The sequence below is a fragment of the Gadus chalcogrammus genome, chromosome 11 (assembly GCF_026213295.1).
Source record: "Gadus chalcogrammus isolate NIFS_2021 chromosome 11, NIFS_Gcha_1.0, whole genome shotgun sequence".
In the NCBI taxonomy this organism is placed as follows: domain Eukaryota; kingdom Metazoa; phylum Chordata; class Actinopteri; order Gadiformes; family Gadidae; genus Gadus; species Gadus chalcogrammus.
Window position 1 is genome coordinate 1,335,088 of NC_079422.1, and position 20,059 is coordinate 1,355,146.

At 48.7% G+C, this 20,059-nt stretch overlaps 1 protein-coding gene across 5 annotated transcripts in view; it reads right to left on the reverse strand.

Moving 5' to 3' along the window:
• Positions 1 to 610: 610 nt before the first annotated feature.
• Positions 611 to 20,059, reverse strand: part of nbeal2 (neurobeachin-like 2) — a 42,350-nt gene continuing 22,901 nt past the window's right edge. For 3 of the 5 annotated variants that reach the window (XM_056602265.1, XM_056602269.1, XM_056602268.1), the window contains 29 exons: positions 18,817 to 19,575; positions 18,196 to 18,380; positions 17,882 to 18,038; positions 17,449 to 17,586; positions 16,532 to 16,858; positions 15,466 to 15,615; positions 15,097 to 15,254; positions 14,513 to 14,637; positions 14,309 to 14,426; positions 14,036 to 14,187; positions 13,812 to 13,945; positions 13,574 to 13,681; positions 13,161 to 13,256; positions 12,931 to 13,055; positions 12,599 to 12,739; positions 12,363 to 12,493; positions 12,082 to 12,191; positions 11,673 to 11,790; positions 11,431 to 11,528; positions 11,090 to 11,203; positions 10,912 to 10,998; positions 10,718 to 10,827; positions 9,696 to 9,868; positions 9,146 to 9,240; positions 8,951 to 9,067; positions 8,428 to 8,589; positions 7,904 to 8,052; positions 5,126 to 5,261; positions 611 to 5,013 (listed from right to left, as the gene is read on the reverse strand). In XM_056602265.1, coding sequence (XP_056458240.1) covers positions 4,906 to 5,013; positions 5,126 to 5,261; positions 7,904 to 8,052; positions 8,428 to 8,589; positions 8,951 to 9,067; positions 9,146 to 9,240; positions 9,696 to 9,868; positions 10,718 to 10,827; positions 10,912 to 10,998; positions 11,090 to 11,203; positions 11,431 to 11,528; positions 11,673 to 11,790; positions 12,082 to 12,191; positions 12,363 to 12,493; positions 12,599 to 12,739; positions 12,931 to 13,055; positions 13,161 to 13,256; positions 13,574 to 13,681; positions 13,812 to 13,945; positions 14,036 to 14,187; positions 14,309 to 14,426; positions 14,513 to 14,637; positions 15,097 to 15,254; positions 15,466 to 15,615; positions 16,532 to 16,858; positions 17,449 to 17,586; positions 17,882 to 18,038; positions 18,196 to 18,380; positions 18,817 to 19,575 — 4,581 coding nt within the window. In that variant the 3' untranslated portion in view covers positions 611 to 4,905. The remainder of the gene's footprint in view (positions 5,014 to 5,125; positions 5,262 to 7,903; positions 8,053 to 8,427; positions 8,590 to 8,950; positions 9,068 to 9,145; positions 9,241 to 9,695; positions 9,869 to 10,717; positions 10,828 to 10,911; positions 10,999 to 11,089; positions 11,204 to 11,430; positions 11,529 to 11,672; positions 11,791 to 12,081; positions 12,192 to 12,362; positions 12,494 to 12,598; positions 12,740 to 12,930; positions 13,056 to 13,160; positions 13,257 to 13,573; positions 13,682 to 13,811; positions 13,946 to 14,035; positions 14,188 to 14,308; positions 14,427 to 14,512; positions 14,638 to 15,096; positions 15,255 to 15,465; positions 15,616 to 16,531; positions 16,859 to 17,448; positions 17,587 to 17,881; positions 18,039 to 18,195; positions 18,381 to 18,816; positions 19,576 to 20,059) is intronic. The other 2 variants (XM_056602267.1, XM_056602270.1) reach the window with 2 other exon arrangements.

The window sequence follows — 20,059 nt, forward strand, 5'->3', positions numbered from 1 at the left end:
TTAAAAGAATGTGCGTGTGTGCGTGTGCGTGTGTGTGCGCGTGCGCGTGTGCGTGTGTGTGTGTGTTTCTGTGCCACTGTCCGAGGCTTACTGCAGTCCGCAGCCGTAACCCACTCGATGAAAAACTCCTTAAAAGTGTGTGCATGTGTTTGTGTGTCACTGTCCGAGCCTGTACGAGAGTTCAATGCTGTTACGTCTTTCTGACCAATCGCAGTTCAAGGCCCACCTGGGCTGTACCACTTCGGGAGGGGCCGCTCAGTTACTCCCCTCCACAAAATCGACTTGGTTGGGACGTTGCGTCTGTTGAGTGAGAGGCGGGCGCACAGCTCAGGTTGCCTGACGGCGCTGCAAGGAACTTTTATAAAAGCAATATTGTTATCCCGCAGTAATCAGCCCGACAGCCCCGAAACGTTAACAGCCCACCGGGAATTCTCCCGACTACCACTCCGCCACCCTGTGTGTGTGTGTGTGTGTGTGTGTGTGTGTGTGTGTGTGTGTGTGTGTGTGTGTGTGTGTGTGTGTGTGTGTGTGTGTGTGTGTGTGTGTGTGTGTGTGTGTATATATATGACTTATGCGATTAATCGCTTGACAGCACTAATACATACGTATATATAAATATACACACTCGCACACATTTGTACAGTATATTCAATTATATCCAATATGGTATTACATTTTTTTCTTTCTATTAGCAGTCACAGAAGTCACAAGGTGAGTTCAGTTCAGTGTTGGTCTCCGCTCTTTTAGGGGCATAGAGAAGCGGGGTGAATTCCATACCAGTTGCATTCCAAAGAAAGCCTTGCAGGGGGTCTGCTTACTTCATAGGGAAACAAATGGAGAGATCTCAGAGGACAATAGAAGCATCACTTCAAAGCCCCCACTGGAAGAGACAGGGTACGGTGTTTTAGAACTATTCAGTCAGTCATAAAGTATATGTTCATATGCAACATATGAGGGAATATTCAGTCATAAAATACATCTTGGTATGTAACGTTCCTTTCTACCTGAAAGCAGACACAGCCTTTCATATTACAGCAAAACAAACCACTTGGCATAGTTGACAAAGACAAAATATTACGATTATGATATAATTATACTTTTTTATTGCAAACATAGTATCAATCATCAATACATCTAGTGCACACATCAAACTGAAACACAAATAAAAAGGTGGGTTTCCTCCGCTGGACTGCATAGAGTATTACTGGAGACCTCGCTACTCACTGAGAACTATCAGCAACGTTTAACAAGAGAAGACAAGAGAAACAAGCAGAGAACAAGAAGGCACCTTGGAATCCTGGCCTTAAGAAGACAAGGGTACACATGAGAGGGGTGTGGAGGGGTAGGGGATTTTGGGGAACTGTTTGAAGGTTGTTGTGGTTTGTTGACAGGAACAACTCAAACAACACTGGTATCAGTCGCCCCGTCTGCCCTGGAGACCAGGGGAGACACCAATAACCCAGGACAAGGTGTCGGCCCCTCCTACTGTTGTCAACAGGGCTGACTTCAGAGGCTGTGTCCCCACAGTACACACTGTATGTTGTATACCCCCCCTCTACTCTTTGTTCTCCTGTATTGACGTGGGGTCTGCAGGCTGGTATCATCACTCCTCATCCCTTCAGGTTATTCTGCCTTAGACACAAAGGCCCTTGGCCCCTGGAGGTGTTTACAGGGGGCCGGCAGGATATGGGCCCGCCGGGACTTCAAAGGGCCCCCCCCCTATTAAAGTCAATGGCCGTTGCCTGGGGTGACCTCCTCAACTTTGAGTGAGATTAATGCATATCCACAAACACACAGGGAAGGAATTGGGGCTCAGGGCGCGGGCTGGAAGCCCCATCTACGTGTCAGCTCACTCCCAACGAGGTTCACAGAACGAGATGATGGGGGGGGGGGGGGGGGGGGGGGGGAGGAACTTTTCTTATTTTGAAGAGGCCACTATTACTGACGACCAGCACCACATACACACAAACAGGCAGACTACTTTGTCAAATAGTTACTTAGAAACAGCTGGCCAACGACCACTCAGTTAAGGTCATGTCTGGTGAAACCCACACTGGGTTAAGGTCAAGTACAGTGAACCAAGCAGGTGGACTGCATAAAATGCATATGTATTTTACATTTCTTAAAAAACAATACAAATGCCAGACTGTGGTTAAGGGTACAGGTCCAAGGACAAGGCAGTGTTGACCACACGTATATGGCTCAATTCATATTGTAACAATTGTTAATGTATATATCATTGAAATTCTTTAAATAAAGATATTCAGGTCAACAATGATAGCAAAATGTTTTTGCAAACCACATTGGTCATGAATGAAATACAATTTCAGTATAACCGTAAAACTCATCTCGGCTGCAAACCAAAACAACCAATGATACACAATAAAAGCGCAATGCCATAAAACACACTCATACTTGCGCAATAAAATACTATCGCTCCGCGGCCAGAGGATTTTAATTAGTTCATCTTCTGTAAACGAAATGTGCTCATGACTTAGAACGCATGTATAGAAAACCAATCTTTCAACATGTAAAACAGTGTAGGCTAATGCTTTCTCACTAAGGCCCGTCCACACGGAGCCGGTTGTTTGGTGAAGCCGCATAAGCCTTGTGCGTTTGGGCCGACCGTCGAGACGGAGCCGGCGGATCCGGTAAATGAAGCCGCACTTTTGTGAAACCATGTCCAAGGGTGGTTTCAAATAAAACCGGAGCTATGCGGTTTCGTGTTAACGAAATTCGCTGGTGGACGCCTGAAACGCAAACGATGACGTCATTGCCAACTCCCCACCCAACCAGCTAGACGACGTAGAGTTGTATTGAATTTTTTTATTTGTATTATTTTTGTAGATTTTTGATTTGTCGCGCCACACTTTTGCCCTGCACAGGCAAGCGCGTTCACCAGGATTTGTAGCTCGACAAATTCGCTGGAGTTCAAATATTTAAACTTTGACGTGACACACTGAGTGACATATGTTACGTAACAGCCAATCAGCGTTCAACCGGCCAACCGTTCCCTGCAGTTCTGTTCCTGATTTGTCGCGCGACAGAACTCGGGCGACAAAAATGAAAACGGAGGGGAAAAGATCGTTCAAAGCTACTCTAACGTCGCCCAGCTGGTGGGGGCCGATGAAGTCATCGTTTGCGTTTCAGGCGTACACACGAATCCAAATATGAAACCCCATAGGACCGTTTTTATTTGAATCCAACCTGGGACCTGGTTTCAGAAAAGTGTGTTTTCGGGCACCGGATCCGCCTGGACGGTCGGCCCAAACGCACATGACCTGCGGTTTTACTAAAATCGGCTCCATGTGGACGGGGCCTTAGCCTTTTCCTGTTCACACCATGTCTTCTGGCAACTGTGTGTGTGTGTGCGTGCGTGCGCGTGTGTGTGTGTGAGAGAGACAGTGCATAAAGCCGACTGTCTCCAACCTCAGCGGAGGGGTTGGCAGGAAGTGCATTCCTGTGTTGTTCACTCAAAGGCTTTCTGCCCATGTGTTTCACAGCCATCAACTCTCAAAACAATGACTTCAGTGCTTCACAAGTAACAGGAATAATATCAGTACTGTACAGGCACATACGCCTTACAGGCAACCAGAGATTATACCAAAGCAAAAGCAATCAAGAGACATGTTAACAGCTAACAGTTCAACATCTTCTATGGAGCCACATGGACACAGAGGAGTGAGACGAGCAGAAAGGACTGTTGTCTTATTATTTCTAACTGAGCTGCTGCTCTGGTGTGTTTCCAAATTACATATGCCAAAGGTCTTAATTTCCCGATGTAACAAGGCTTCCATCAGTACGTAGCATTCAAACGTGAACATTAGGATTGAGCTCAAATGTTAAGGCGATAGGAGATCCACATGAATGTTTAAAAGGTTTTTACATACCCAACTACAAAAAAGATATTGCTTTACAGTATATTCTTTACATTGCTATGGCCCCCCCAATACAAAGAAAAAATTATAATCGGCCGTAATGAGCGACGGGGAGGAACCTTTGGCCAATATTGTTTTCCAAGGTCTGTTTTTTCCTACTTATTTTGATTCTACTTCCCAAGAAGTAGAAGAAGATAAAAGGCAAACAGTTCTTCAAACCAGAGAGAGAGGGAGAAGTTCAAAAAGTTATCATTAAAAGCTCTGTACTGTCTGTAGAGTGAGTCCCGTCTGTGTTGAGAGACTGAGTACTGTCTGTGTCTGTAGAGTCTGAGTCCTGTCTGTAGAGTCTGAGTCCTGTTTGTCTGTCGAGAGACTTAGTACTGTCTGTTTGTCTGTAGAGTCTGAGGAATGTCTGTAGAGAGTCTGAGTCTGCGTACTATCTGTCTGTAGAGTCCGAGTCCTGTCTGTCTGTCTGTAGAGTCGGAGTCCTGTCTGTAGTCGAATCCTGTCTGTAGAGTCCGAGTCCTGTCTGTCTGTCGAGTCGGAGTCCTGTCTGTCCGTCTGTAGAGTCGGAGTCCTGTCTGTCCGTCTGTAGAGTCTGAGTCCTGTCTGTAGAGTCGGAGTCCTGTCTGCCTGTCTGTAGAGTCGGAGTCCTGTCTGTCTGTCTGTAGTCTGAGCTGGTCTAAGTGCGAGGTCCCTCTCAATGTGACTCAACTTTTGTGTCAACAGCTCAGTTTAGCCTCTGCTACCGCGTTAAGCTCTTTGGAATGGTATGTGGTTCAGCAAAGGGAGGAGATGAGACTTCAACATTGTTCTCACTTCAGTTAGAATAAAAAGTGCCAAGTGTTTTTTCGTTGCTTTCTTAAAAATAAATAAAAGGCAGGCAACTGGGGGCTTAGGGCTGGGGAGAATGTCAGGGATCTTCTTGTCAGCCCCTTGGATGGGCTTCCCACCAGCAGACAGTATCCACAGAGCGACAACCACCAACCTCCCGCAAACCGCCCCACTCATATAGGTGGAGGGTGTCTCATATCCCAGCATGCTCACTGGGGTTATACTCCGTCTCCCCCGCCGACACCTGGGTGATCCTTTGCGTGGAGGCCCAGAGGCGCCGGGAGAACTGCCCGGAACGCACCTGAGTGGATCACACAACATCATCAGCTCTATTCTTCCCCTTTCACAACCCCACAAGGAGCCATGCTGTGTTTGAACAGGCCTGTGGTCGGCCCCTGATCGATGGGCCTCACCTGCTCTGGCTTGCCGGAACCCACCACAATGAGCTTGCCGTCGTCCAGGCCCACCAGGATGTGGCTGCACTCCTTGGTCACAGACACACTTCTCACAGGCAGCTTCAGGGCCAGAGGGGCCACCACCACATCCAGGCTGCCCACCGCAAACACACAAGAATAAGAAACACCCATAGCACCCACATCACACTACACCAATACGTGCAGCACTTACACAAGCTAAGTCATGCTGGGGCACGTTTTTAAAGGTCCCATGGCATGCTACTTTATGGATGCTTTAATATAGATATTAGTGGGCCCCTAACTCAGTATTTGAAGACGTTCCTGAAATTCAGCCGTGGTGCAGAACTACAGCCACTACGAGCCAGTCACACTTTGAGCTTTCCCAAAACACGCCATTTCGGTGCTACGGCAGGAGTCCAGGAGCTCTATCTCTAAATAATATCATATTATACATACCAGGGATGGAAATTAACACCCGCCACCCTCCATTTGCGGGTGGATTTGTATGGTGGCGGGTGAATTGTGTCACTTCACCCGCCACTGTGTCGGGTAATACTTTCCAGTAAGGTCCGATCAAATTTGCATGTTTAATATTCGTTATACGGCGCTATGCAGTTCCACAACCATTACTGTCAACATCCGGCCCCCTTCTTCTACGCCTCTTTTACTGAACTGCAACTGTCCGGCATCCGGGATAATATACCAGTAACAGGGCTCTCAAGTCTCGCGCATTCGGCGTTTGACACACGCAATTCAACCCGTGCACACGCTCACACGCCACACTTCGTATTTCTCACGCAGAGAAATTACCAGGATAGCGCCCACCAATTTGGCCCGCTATTAAACAGTGTTACAGGTAGGAATCAAATGGGTTTCCCGTACGTAGGGTAACCAGACGTCGTCTTTTGCCCGGACATGCCCTCTTTTTGAGACCCTTTTAAAAAATGGAATTTAAAATCTTTTATTATTTTATTAAAGCCTCATACATGTTCTCATTGAATTTGCGTTGCGTTTCTTTGGGTCGTTCGCAAACTAGTTAGGCTACGCCCTCCCCTACTCAGTTCTGTTCGCTTTCGAGCCTTCAGATTGGACGGTTTGACTTACGCAGTTACCATTGTGTATTTATTTTTTTACTATTATTGTTTTATAGGGACAAACATTAACAAATTTCTCCCACAGGGGATTGATAACGATCTATTGAACAGAAAGAAACACTTGGTCATACTTTACATATTTTATCACAGCATTGGCCTACTGAATGCCACAGATATATTTCCAGCATTGGACTGAATGCCACATAAATATATAATTATGTTTTTGCACGTTTGCAACGTTTAAAAGTTCAGGGTATAAAGTTCAAATATATGCCTCTACTTGTATTGCTTAAGCCAATAGCCTTTTGAGGCAGTGTTTTTTCTGAATATTAGTGTTAAGGGGCAATAATGCTTACTATCATACGTTAGTTACCATGTCTGTGGACACATTTGTATTCAGGCACTAATTAGATTGACTTATGAGGGTGAAGCCATGCATGTTGTTTTATTGTTAATATTTCAATTTGTTTTTTATTGAAAATACTTTGTATAGATGCATTATCCCCAAACTTGTCATCGTAACACCTTTGACATTAACATGTCAGATACCCGTGTATTGTTTATCATATGCGGTAAGAGTGTAACATTTTCAACTCAGTTCCTTGGTAACACCTACTTACAGTAAGAATCACTTCCGATGGAAAAAATTATGTGTATGAAAAACACTTTTCCTATCTATTGTTACTAATATATTGTTTAAAATGTACGCATATATTAAAAAAATATATAGCGCATAAAAAGTCGCTGGTAAAAAAGATGAGTGGCTGGTAGATTTTTAAATCTACCTGCCACAGTGGCTGGTGGGCCAAAAAGTAAATTTCCATCTCTGATACATACATACATAGATATCTATATATAGTCAAAAGCTGTGTGCGCCTCCAGACGATATTATGAATCTCAAACGACTGTGTTGGGTTCTCCGACTTCTCTGGTTCTTCCACTTCCTCATCAATCTGTAGTAGACTGAAACGCGACATGGAGGAGAAAGGGTTTGTTGCCCCGCGATTGTTGACTGCGATTGTCTCCCTTGGCAGCACGGCCTCGGCAGCGGGCAGCGCCAAGGCACCAACGCCTTGGCAGCGGGGCTCCAGCGGGGGACAATCGTGGGCAACAATCCTTTTCTCCTCCATGTCGCGGTTCATGTACTTCAAAGCCAAAGTTCCTTTCCCCCAATTCCTTCTCAACCTTGGCTGAGATAACCCCCACTACAGTCTCATTTTGGAAATATCAGAGATGTCAGAGAACCCGACGACCAAAAGCAAAACGGCTATCTAAATAACAAAGAAGTGTACAACACTTGCGCTACAGTGTGTGTATTCACACACACACAAGTTGCGCTTGCACATCGTAGCTCATTGGGCAAAGCAGAGAAAGGGGTGGCAACAAAATTCCAAATCGGCGCATCTGAGCAAGATGGCTGGTGCTCGTTTTACACCATTTCGAGCTACTGGGGCACCAAAGGCAGGCTAGGGGAACACATATCAAGGTTAGAAAATCTCATAGTTAAATTTTCATGCCATGGGACCTTAAAAACGTGACACACGCTTTGGAAGTATGCAACATGTGTGCTTCCTTACTACATGCTTTTGGTTTGAATGTATTTTGCCTGAATGGTTTATGGAGATTTTTATAATTCTGTTTAGTTAAAAAAAAAAAAAATCCCTCTGTTACCCGTGGTTACCTGGATAGATGTCGTATTTGTAGGTTTCCCTGCAAGGTGCCCAGGATGACATAGTCTGAGACTAGGTGGAGGGCGGTCACCTCCTCCTCCAGGACCACCCTGGACAGCAGGCGGCCGTTCACTGAGTACACCAACAGGGAGAAGCTCCCCTGCAGAGCAGAACCACAACCATCAACAGATGAGAGAGAGAACGCTGACTGCTGTCATCTGGCGACTCTTCACTCAGGGTCAGATCATTTATTAAAAGGTGTGGATTGCAACAAACTGAACAACCCCTCTCATCTCTTCCTTTCCAGTCTTTTAGTTATTTAGTCTGTCAAACTATTTGTCGTAGCTTACAAGTAAGATAGCGATTATGATTGTTCATTAAAAATGCATCCTCTCTTGAGTTGTTTGTCCTTTCAAAGCTACTATAGAAAACATGTTGTTGCAACATGGCGGGCCCTGTAGAAGAGGACTCCCTACAGAGATACAAATGGCTCATTCTGAGGTGAATAAACGGGGTGCTTCTGGGGTCCAGCTACCTTTGCTGTCTGTCGTCCCTCCAGGGCTGTGTGCACCACTATGTGTCCTTCCGTGCCCACCAGGAGCTGAGAGATGTGGGCAGGCACAGCGCTGTCCCCAGTGGGTCGCAGGGTCCGCAGGAACTGGCCTCGACGCACACTGTGCACTATGACCGTGCCGTCCTGAGAACGAGCACAGCAGCTTTCATGAGGTTGAACACAGAGCACATCCTGTTACAAGTAACTCATTCGCTCTCTAAAGGTCCGTGCCCAGTGCATTCTGAGGATTATCTGGGAATGTTATTGAGGTTTCTAGAAGCTTTTAACCAAAGTGACTTGGAATGAATTCTGAAAAAGCCATTAAGGAGCAGAGAGGAGGAGGTTTGATTAAGGATGCCTCCAGGCAGACTGCAAGCACTGGACCTTGGCTCCAGAACCTCGGGGAGAAGACACCTTTTCACCCACTAGACTTCCCCCTTCAGATAATTTATTCGTGATTTGATTCATGTTTCAGGAACTCAAATGAACCCTTTCAACCTCTGACCTTTGACCCTGAGGCGGCCATGTCCAGCTCGGTGCTTATGGCCACGCAGGTGACCTCCTTGTCGTGTCCACAGAGCACCTGCACCGGCCGGGGAGAGATCCCACTTGAGAAGCCCGCCTTCAACAGAGAGAGACGTTTCAGATGGTTGCGTAGACCATAGAGTTATACAGTAGATCATCCTCTGAGAGGGTTTACCTGCTGGAGGACTTGCCACACCATGCAGGAGGTGTCCCTGGAGCCCGAGATGAGGTAGATGCCACAGAGATCCAGTGCCAGGCACGTAACAACATCTTCACACAACATAGAGATACATACACACCCACATTATTATCAATAATACAAATACTGCTACTTTTAAGGAATACGCCACTCTGGGCAGGACCTGTCAATTGGCATTGACAGGTCCTGCCCAGAGTCAGATAAGTAGTTTAATCCTAAATTCCCTTGGTTAGCATTTGCCTTTCCTTTAGCCAACTCCATTGACTTGAATTGTTACAGTAGCCTAGCCCCTGCCCATGTGAGGGGAATATACTTTTAATTACTTAAGAAAGGTTTCCTGTGTGTTCTGAATAGTCGTTTATTCAAAACGAGAGCCAGTACCAACAAAACAAGATGGTTGTTTGTCTATAAACACACAGAGTTGCGCTCATTTCAATAATATTCAGCAATTCCAGATAACCCACCCATTGTAAAGGGGTTGTGCCCCAGGTGTCTGACCCCCTCCCTGACTGCCCCAGAGTCTCACCAATGTGGCGGACGATGCGGCCCAGCTGCTTGACCCTGGCCAGCTGGGTGACGCGCAGGCTGCAGTCCCAGTGCCCACCGCTGAACAGCAGGCGCCCGTCGTTGGACACCACCAGCACCCGGGAGCTGATGTCCAGCCCGGGGGAGAAGGGCCCGCTCAGGAACCGCTGGGTCCTGCAACAAACAGAAAGGGTCAGGGAGAAGACAACAAGAGACACAGAGGGTCAGGGAGAAGACATCAGCACACACAGTGGGTCAGGGAGAAGACAACAACAGACACAGAGGGTCAGGGAGAAGATACCAACAAAAACAGAGGGTCAGGGAGAAGACACCAACAAACAGAGGGTCAGGGAGAAGACACCAACAAACAGAGGGTCAGGGAGATGACATCAGCACACACAGAGGGTCAGGGAGAAGACACAGGGCCTGTGAGGGGATTTTCAGTGGAAAAACTGTGGCATTAGGAATAACATTCGATAACAAGTGGAAACACTGGGGACATTATGAATAACATGAGGTACATTACAATAATAAGAGGGTTAATGTCTAAATAAAACTACTTATTAAGAATGTAAATAATAACATTAAAATAAAACAAAAGGTAACTAAGAATACGACTGTATGATAATATGACAATAACATTGGATGGGTGTGTTCTCTGAGCACATAGCACTGTGGTGTGATTTTTTTTGTCACTGTGTGAAACATTTCTGGAGATGTAAACTGAGCTCTGCTTGGAAAAATGATAAACTGGTAGCCTCATGAAATAGCCCAGTTAAAGTATACCACACAGTCCTGAACCACACACAGCGCTGTGTCTGAGATCCTTTATTGTTGACACACACACACAAACACACAATTGCACTGTACCTTGTTACTCTTTTATCTTCTTGTACTATTTTTTTTTTCTTTTTTGTTGTTAAGGAGAGCTTGGGATACAAAAATGTCATTGCCCACTCTGACTGCCTGTTATGTTGTATATGTATGTGTATTTGACTAATAAAATAACTTGGAGGCCCTCACTTGGGGTTGGTGACAGTCGGGTCCCTAGTGAAGGTGAAGTAGTTGTTGATGTTCTTATCGTAGGGCAGCCAGCTGTGGGTCCCGACCAGCGCGTTGGCGCTCACCGTCACCTAGGAAACACACAGGAGGAGCCTCTTTGACCGACCACAATGGACCTACCATAGCCATGCTACTGGCGTCGGGGGGGACCTTACCAGGACGTCCGAGCCCTGGATGATGATAGAACGTGTCTGGTTCTTAGGGACGACCGCCTGGACCAGAGGGGTGCCGTCACTCACCACCTGAAGCACGCCCACACACACACACACCAAAATATTTGTATGAAGGTAAAGCATTGAATACAGCCGACTTAGGAGAGGACAGTGAACATACCTCCACAAAAGAACGCAGTTTGTCCAGCTGCTCGAAGAGGTTGGGGGGCGAGGGGTCCATGCGCGCCTGGCGTCTGGCCACGTTCTCCTCTGTCATGCGCTGAGGGTGGGGCTCCTGAAACAGACCCCAACATGGTCAGTCACATCTCCCAGTCCCAACACACAGGCTGCCGCTGCTGCTGACACTTCCCAGCTGGCTAACCCATGTGGGGAATAAATGTACATCTTGATAGCCAAAAATAAACACGCAACTAAAGACACCAGTTGTGTTCACACAGGTTTGAGATTCGAGGATGCCTGAAGCCGGCAGCAAACTTTGAGCAGAGAATCCGTGAGGCAGACCTTCAGGAGCTGACACGGGGTCTGGCCGAAGTGGTTGATCATTCCTTCCAGGGCCTTACGCTCCGTCTCGTTGGGGATAGCATCCACATCCACCGCCCCTGATGAGAGGTCAGATCAGAGGCTTTATAGATACAGATAGAGGTTAAACATGATCCTCACACACACAAAGCCATCAAACGAAGACACAGTAAAACATGAAATCAAGATTATTACTCCCATTTCTGAATGTATTTGTGAGTTACCCTCATATGTGTAGTGGAGGAACACATTCAGGGCTTTTTCTGCTTCCTCTCCCCTCTGCTTGAAGCCAAAGATCAGGTCTATCCACTCATGGAGGTGACTTGACACATGTTCACTCTCCTAGAAACACACACAAACAAACAAACACACACAATGTATAAATGTCCCTTGAATCAGCTCCTCGACCTACCATAGGTCCTTTTTGTTGAGTTATATATTGTTTATTTGTATGTTTTTTCGAACTAGAACTAGAAAAGGGATCCCAGAGACTGTTGCCTCAGATGGGACCCCTTTAAAACATAGCCAGTGGATTCTCCCCACCATGGTGAATGCATGCTGAACAGGCCCCACTTGTACATATCTACACCATGCCCTCTGAGCCCCATTGTGGCGACTGCAGCAGCGTCTCACCAGCGCCTTCCGGTGCTTCCTGATGAAGTCCTCTCTGGACGTGGCCCAGCGCGGCAGCAGCACGTTGTTCACCGAGTCCTGAGAGAGCTGCTGACAGCCCAGGTCAAACCCTGCAGGACATCAAGCACAAGGAGGACGTCAACAGGCGTTACAAACAATACAGTGAAGCCACCCATTCTACCCTCAAACAAACTTGCTGATGAAGAGTTCCCCTTCAATCCATTCACCCAAGCAAAGAAAAGAAGAAAGAAAGGAAATAATAGATTCCTCCTCCTCCTCACCGTTCATGTTCTCTATGAACTCCGGGAAGTAGAAGAACTCCGGGATCAGCTCCTTGACGTCGGCAGGGCTCTCCATGCGTGCCTGCCAGGCCGCCGCCACCGAGTGGAATTGCCGGTCGGCACAGTCAAACCTACCGACAGACAGACAGACATGAGACACGATGAGGACCTGATGAAGACATAAGTAGAGCTAGCGTGGACCACAGGGGGGCCGTGCTGCGGGCCGGGGGACTGACCTGCCGCTCTGCAGCTGGACGTGCAACGTGGTGAAGGGCTCCATGCGGATCATGTAGTGCATGACCCCGGCCGGGTTGGAGTAATGCGTGCCGTAGTGGAACTTCTCCATGGTTCCCGTGGGGTCTTCAAAACTGTCATACCTGGGGATTCACGCAAGATATGGAAACATAGATTCAAATGGCATAATACTGCACAACACACACACACACACACACACACACACACACACACACACACACACACACACACACACACACACACACACACACACACACACACACACACACACACACACACACACACACACACACACCATCTATGAACCACTCACTTCTCTCTGACATTCTGGGCGTGGCGAGCGTTCACCACCCCGATGGGTTTGGACAGGTCCCTGAACACTGCCGGGTTCTCCAGGTCCAGGACCTCAGAGGTGTAGTCACAGAGAACCCAGGGGAACTACACACACACACACACACACACACAAGTTTAGGCGTAGTCCCAGAGTGGTTTTACATACATGTATAGACACCATGTGTGATCGATTCATGGGTGGTTCCTCACCACCGGGTACTGGGACAGGTCGTTGTATGTGCGCCCAGAGATGGTGTTCAGCTGCATCAGATACTCAAAATTGGAAATCTCCCTGTACACCCATTTCTATTGAAAAAGAAAGAAACACAGGATTCTTACAATGACATTATTAATATTGGACTGGGGGGCTGGATAATCCAAATGAGACATCTCTATGCATATCCATTTGCATAAAAGAGAGGAAACTATTACTATGCGAGACTGGGGGGCTAGTGCGTGGGGGGTTCCCCCTACCACCAGGTAGGGGGAACTCCCCACCTGCTAATTAGGAGCAGATGTTCTTTGGTTCAATCGTCTGCTACATGACTCCATTATAATAGATACATTTTGTATCTCTATTTGGTCATGGGAATGAGTCCCTGGGGGGGGGGGGGGGGAGTCACCTGCGTGAGGCCGGATGCCTTCAGTAGCTCCTGGGGCGATCGAGAACCAAAGTAGAAAAGATTCGGAGGTCTGAGCCCAAGGATTCTAGAGTAGACCTTATTCCGCACCTTTGGGGGGCGAAAGGAAGAGGAAGAGGACAAATTATCCCTTGAAGGTCAGTACAATTATTAAATTTACTTCAACTATTGCTGCTAGGGGGTCCTTTAATGGGGAGCTGGAGGAGATAGGCGCCCCCACCTTCTTCCTGAAGTTGATGAAGTAGTGGGCCTGGTCTATGAAGAAGAGCTCCAGGGCGGACCGCCGCAGGTTGTAGCGCCTCAGATGGACCTCCCTCAGCTGGGATAGGGGCCTCCGGAAGTCAAAGCCGATCCCTGAGAGGAGGAGGACAGCTACCACCATTACACCTCCCTTCTACTGGAGCACTGTCTTCTACAAAACCGCCTCTTGGTATCACTTCTTACCATCTTCAGTCTCCTCCTTCTCGCTGCTGCCGTCGTAGAAGTAGAGGTGGTGTGTGGTGACCTCCAGACGACCCGAGACCACCGCTGTGATGGTGATGAGCTCACAGTCCTCCGACAGGACCAGCTTCTCCTTTTCGCTCTCCTCCTCACCCCTAAATAAAGTAGTACGGATCACGACTAATGCTGACAAGAGGCCCGCGTAATCCATTGACCAATGCAGCAACTGACAACATGCAATACAAATGTGGGGAGAAAAAAAGCTAAAGAGCTGACTTGTTGTCCCAGAAGATGACATCCTCGTCCCCCAACTGGTCGTCCTCCATGTCGCTCACTTTGACCTCCTTGGCCACAGCCAGGGTCAGGAGGTCAGAGCTGTGAGGGCTGTCGGCCCCTACGTTGGATCACAACAACACAATCCAGATGTAGCCAACAGTCTCTGCACACACACAAACACACCTCCTCCTAGGGCCAACATACCCATGTTGTCCCTCAGGGCGCTGGCCTCGCTGTGCGTGTCATGGTTGTAGTTGGGCACCAATTTGAGACGCATCTTTGAGTAGGTCTCCGCGCTCGACAGCTTCCAGTTGATCTGAGGCTGAACCCTGCAGCAGATGGAGAGGTGGTGGGAGGAATTACAAGCCAGGGGTCTAGCACGCTAAATATAGCCTAATAACACACAGAAATAAATAGTACCCAAACATTGATATTGTGGGAATACGTGTGGCAATATTCAAATGCACTAATGGCAAGGTTATGGTGCAGCTATACAGTGGGACACTTATCCACAGGAGGACGCATCGGCAAGACACAACGGGGGTGTCTGATGATTTATGCGTGAACAGGCAATATACAGATTTATCCTTCCATCTATATGTTTCCAGATACTAGATGTGTCCAGTGGTTACATTCAAATACAGTGAAGGACGTTTCTTGCCCAAGTAGTTGCTCTCTTTAGATGCAGAACTTCATCATTCATGGTTGACTGAAACTATCAGGATCCTGTGAAGGCAAATTGTTTCCTAAAGAGTGGTGGGGGGGAAATGACATGTAGCTTCCCATACTTGTAGGCCCAAGCTCCTCTCTCGCTGGTCAGGAGCCTGCGCTGACACTTCCAGTGGCGCCACACCACCCCCTGCTGGCTGGAGCTGTGCTTCTGTTGGTTGAGGTACCTGCTGTTCTCAGAGCGCACTCTCTTCCAATAGGGTTCCACGACTGCTTCCTGTTGATCACACACACACACACACACACACACACACACACACACACACACACACACACACACACACACACACACACACACACACACACACACACACACACACACACACACACACACACACACACACAATGAATCTCAGTGCAGGTTCACACAACCAAGCTTTTGCTGTGTTGTCCTCCTATATTATCAAATTGCTTGAAAGTGCTCTGACCTGGAACTTGTGCTTGCTGTCTGATTTGTCCTTGTCTCGCGTGAAGGCCGTGTTCATCAGGTCGTCGAAGCAGGAGTTCCAGAAGTTTGACATGATGTCATGGCTCCTTCCCAGCGTGTCCAGCTCATACTGCTCCATGACTGGCTTGACCTGTCCACGGCCAAGAAGAACGCAAACACAGTCAACATTATGGGCCAGAAGTGTTGGGTTTCCCATAACCCATGTTGAAATACAGCAAGTATGCACACACCCATCGATGTTCATTGCTTCTTAATAGTACATTACTGAGGACCAACATCGGAGCATTGTGCTTGGTTGAGGTAGTAGTAAGTAACTTGATTGAAAATAAACCAATAAGATCATGATAAATCACACATTCAATCATGCAAACGTGCAGAACAACTCAAAGACCTGACTAGGGCAAAAGTTAAGGCGGTGGAGCAACCAGTGTTTATGTCAGTGTAAGCTTACAGTACTTAACACGGCCTCAGCTAGGGAGGTGAGAGCATGTGACCGATGTACTGCAGTGCTAGTGCTGTACTGGTGAAGGCCCCCAGTGGTAGTGCTGTACTGGTGAGGGCCCCAAGTGGTAGTGCTGTACTGGTGAGGGCCCCCAGTGGTATGGCCCTGTACTGGTGAAGGCCCCCAGTGGTAGGGCCCTGTACTGATGAGGGCCCCCAGTGGTAGGGCCCTGTACTGATGAGGGCCCCCAGTGGTAGGGCCCTGTACTGGTGAGGGCCCCTAGTGGTAGTGCTGTACTGGTGAAGGCCCCCAGTGGTAGTGCTGTACTGGTGAAGGCCCCCAGTGGTAGTGCTGTACTGGTGAGGGCCCCCAGTGGTATGACCCTGTACTGGTGAGGGCCCCCAGTGGTAGGGCCCTGTACTGATGAGGGCCCCCAGTGGTAGGGCCCTGTACTGATGAGGGCCCCCAGAGGTAGGGCCCTGTACTGGTGAGGGCCCCTAGTGGTAGTGCTGTACTGGTGAAGGCCCCCAGTGGTAGTGCTGTACTGGTGAAGGCCCCCAGTGGTAGTACTGTACTGGCGAAGGACCCAAGTGCCCTGCTGTACCTGGTGCTGGTAGAAGCTCTGCCACTCCACTGTGTGGCAGAAGGCCTGCAGGTCATGGGCAAAGCTGGGGCTGCCGTTGGTGGGAGGCAGGTTGGGCAGCAGGCTCTGCAGGCTGACAGGGTCGGCGTGCTGGTCCAGCAGGGTCCGCACGATGGGCACCAGCTGAGAGAAAATCTCTGAGCTCCTGTTGTCGTCGCTGCAGTCTTTTGAACCCGCTGGCCACAGGGGGGCGCCCAAGTGGCCGAGCAGGAAGCAGACCTCTTCCCAGCTCAGACACAGCACCGTCTGCAGCAGGCTGTGCAGCTTCACACAGGCCATCACGAAGACCTACGGTGGTAGTATATACACTCATGAACATGATCTTTGGTGAAGGAGTGCTCCTTGTCATCCTTGTTGTTTTAACTATAGTTTTTATCAGATAAAAATAAAAAAATATTCTATGACGAAGATAACCTTGTACAGCTTCATGTCAACCTTTGTTAAAAGCCTCACTTTCGTATGTTTATTCTGCAAACCGGGCGATATAATACATCATATCATCTATAAATAAAACAACGGCACGGTTATTTTATTTCAAGACTGTTTGTCTATTTTAAACGAGACATTTAGATAACAAGTGGTTCATGGGTAAGCTGATGTACATGAAAGTGAAACTCTATTGACCCCCCTCTCCATCTAGCAGTATTCCATCTAGCTCTACTTTAAAGTTCATGCACCCCCCCCCCCCCCCCCCCTTGGAGGAATGCCAGCAATGTCTATGAAAGAAAAAACATACATTGTTATTACCAAACACCCCTTATCTGAGTGGCCGATGAGCTAAAATAGAAATACCACGTACACACTACGCTGAGCGCAGGCGTGTTTGCACGCACACGCACATACATATCTTCGGGAGTTGTGTACGCACACGCACGTACCTGGGGGTGCTGCTGCTGGATGTAGCCCGTGATGATGCGCAGGCCGATGCGGGCCATCTCGCGGAGCTCCGTGCTGCCGGGGCCGCTGCTGTGCCAGGCCTTCAACCTGTCCAGCAGGTTCACCACCCCCTCGAAGATCTGCCACGCACAACGGCTGTCAGACCAACGCTACACAAAGCCCTCCCCAGACTGGTTTCCACGCATTTAACCGATGGCTCATCAGCAAACAACACCCAAGTTATCAACCTTAGGTGAATAGTGGCGTGCGATTTCCCATTACTAAGAATTGCCCTCCTACATGACATGCTATTTGTGATTCCTTGGATGCCTTTGCATAACAAGAAACACTTCACGAGGACTACAAGGGAGAGTCTAGCTGACTAAAACCTAATCTGTCTCCAAATGTATTCATTTATTTGTGTCCCAGACTCACCTTCTCACTCCACAGCGCATGGTTGTCCGTGCCCTCGGCAAACAGGAAGTCCTGCAGCAAGCGGAGCAGGCGCACAAGGCTGGGGCAGAAGGGCAGAGAGACCCCCTGGGACTCCCTCAGGTCCGACAGGGACGACTCCAGCATCATCTCCAGCAGACTGAAGCACGCACACACAACCTTGTTTAAGGATCCTTTGAAATGTACCCCGTACGGTACATCACTTGCCTACCTTTGATGACATCTCAGATGAGTGACAGTTTGACCCCATGAGAACCTCACAGGCACCTGGAAGCAGTGGTGACCCCAACACTGACCTGCGTTTGATGTCATCCGGGGGACGGACCAGTTGGCAGGACGAGCCCAGTTTGGTGAGGACCGAGAAGACCTGTCCCCTCTCCCTCCACACCACGTCCTCCATGCCCTCGGCCGCGCTGCCCGTCCACAGCACAGAGAAAACGATGTTGGTGAGGAGGTTGCACAGCTCCTCCTCAGGGCTCTGCTGGAACACAGAGAAAACCATGTTAGTGAGGAGGTGGAACCTCCTGCTGGAACACACAGCGACAGGCTTGCTGAGGCTCCAACACACTGCAGCACTATGGGAACTTCACCTCATCACGGATGAGAACTCAGGGATTACCACCCAAAGAAGGTCTTAAAGGGTGATGATTTGATCATATCTGAAAGGCGATGAAAAGAGGTACCAAACCAAACTAAAATAAAGGGATAGCACCTCATTTTGGGTGGTGCCCATTTGCTAAAATTTGTCTCAGAGCAGATGGGGTCACTTCCAAATACAATGATCTGCGAAGGCATGACCTGTGTTCCATGCTGTCCAACACTTTAGTTTATGTTTATTGATATTTGATTACCATTGGAAAGGAACTTGCACTAGCTCCACAACAGCTGTGCTAGTGCGCCATCCACCGAGGACCTACCTGGAGGTTGGACATGTTGGAGATGGTGTCAGCCGTGGGGGGGTCGGTTCCATAGCTGGTGTCATCAAGAACGTTTGACAGACTTGAGCTCTTCCTGGTTGTCATGGGGGGGAAGGCCTTGTTGTGATCCAGGGGGGATGGGGTTTCTGCTTGGCTGCCTCCGGGGGTGAGGGTCCCGGGGCCGGTGTCACCTATGCCGCCCAAATCCATCTCAAAGGGGGAGGCACCGAATGGGGAGAGGGGGTGGTAGAGACCATCCTCGCGGGGCAGAGGGGAAGGGATGTCAACGGCGTTGGAGAAAGATGAAGCGCAGCTATGATCGAGGGGGTCGCTATAGCTCTTCAGTTTGGCGTCACCACCTCTGTCAACCCCGTCACCCTCATGAAGGAGTGCCAGGGAAAGGGCTGAGAAGGATATCTCTGAGATGTCCTCCTGATGGTCCTCTATGTACTCCTCGGCCTCCTGGGCCCTGGAGGCCCGATAGCTTGGCAGGGAGTCTGCCTTGAGGTCCTCGACCAGGCACTGGTCCCTAGAGGCCCGGTAGCTGGGCAGGGAGTCTGCCTGGTCCACCATGTCCCTGCGCAGCGGGGGGTGGGCCCCTGGGGCGTCCAGGGACCCGTGGGTGCCCGAGCCCCCCAGGCTCGCTGCGTGGGACTCGTAGGACTCCTTGACGTAGAGCTTGGTGAGCACGTCCTGCCAGCCGGGCTGCCGGGCCAGCTGCCTGAGGTAGTCCCCGTGGGAGTGGATCAGGTGGAAGAGCTGAGGAACAGAGAATGAATCATTGAGATGATTCTCCTCGGTGCTCCCAAACCCAAACTCCCAGATTATGAACAACATAATATTGTTTATCTTTGAATAGATAAGAACTCAGGATGTAATGACCAACCACCTTTTCCACCCCATGTTAAAAGTATTTCAGTCAGTGTGGAAGGCATGCCATTCCATCCCACAAGATTACAATACTAATAACATCATGAGGCCTGGTATGCTTTTAAAGCAAGCAACAGTCTCTGGGTACACAAGTGGAATCAAGTTTGTGTTCAGATCCCAGACCTCCTATGCTTTGTCCCAACCCAATAGCCGGTTTAATTTAGAAGAATTTAACAATACAGAAGCGGCATGTTGTTTCTTTAAAGGCTCTGCAGAGACACTGTTGTGGCCAATGTTGTGAGTTTAACTGCTAATGGAAATTTTGTACCTTTTGTAAATTGTGTTCGATGGCGTAATGGGTTAATGTAATGTA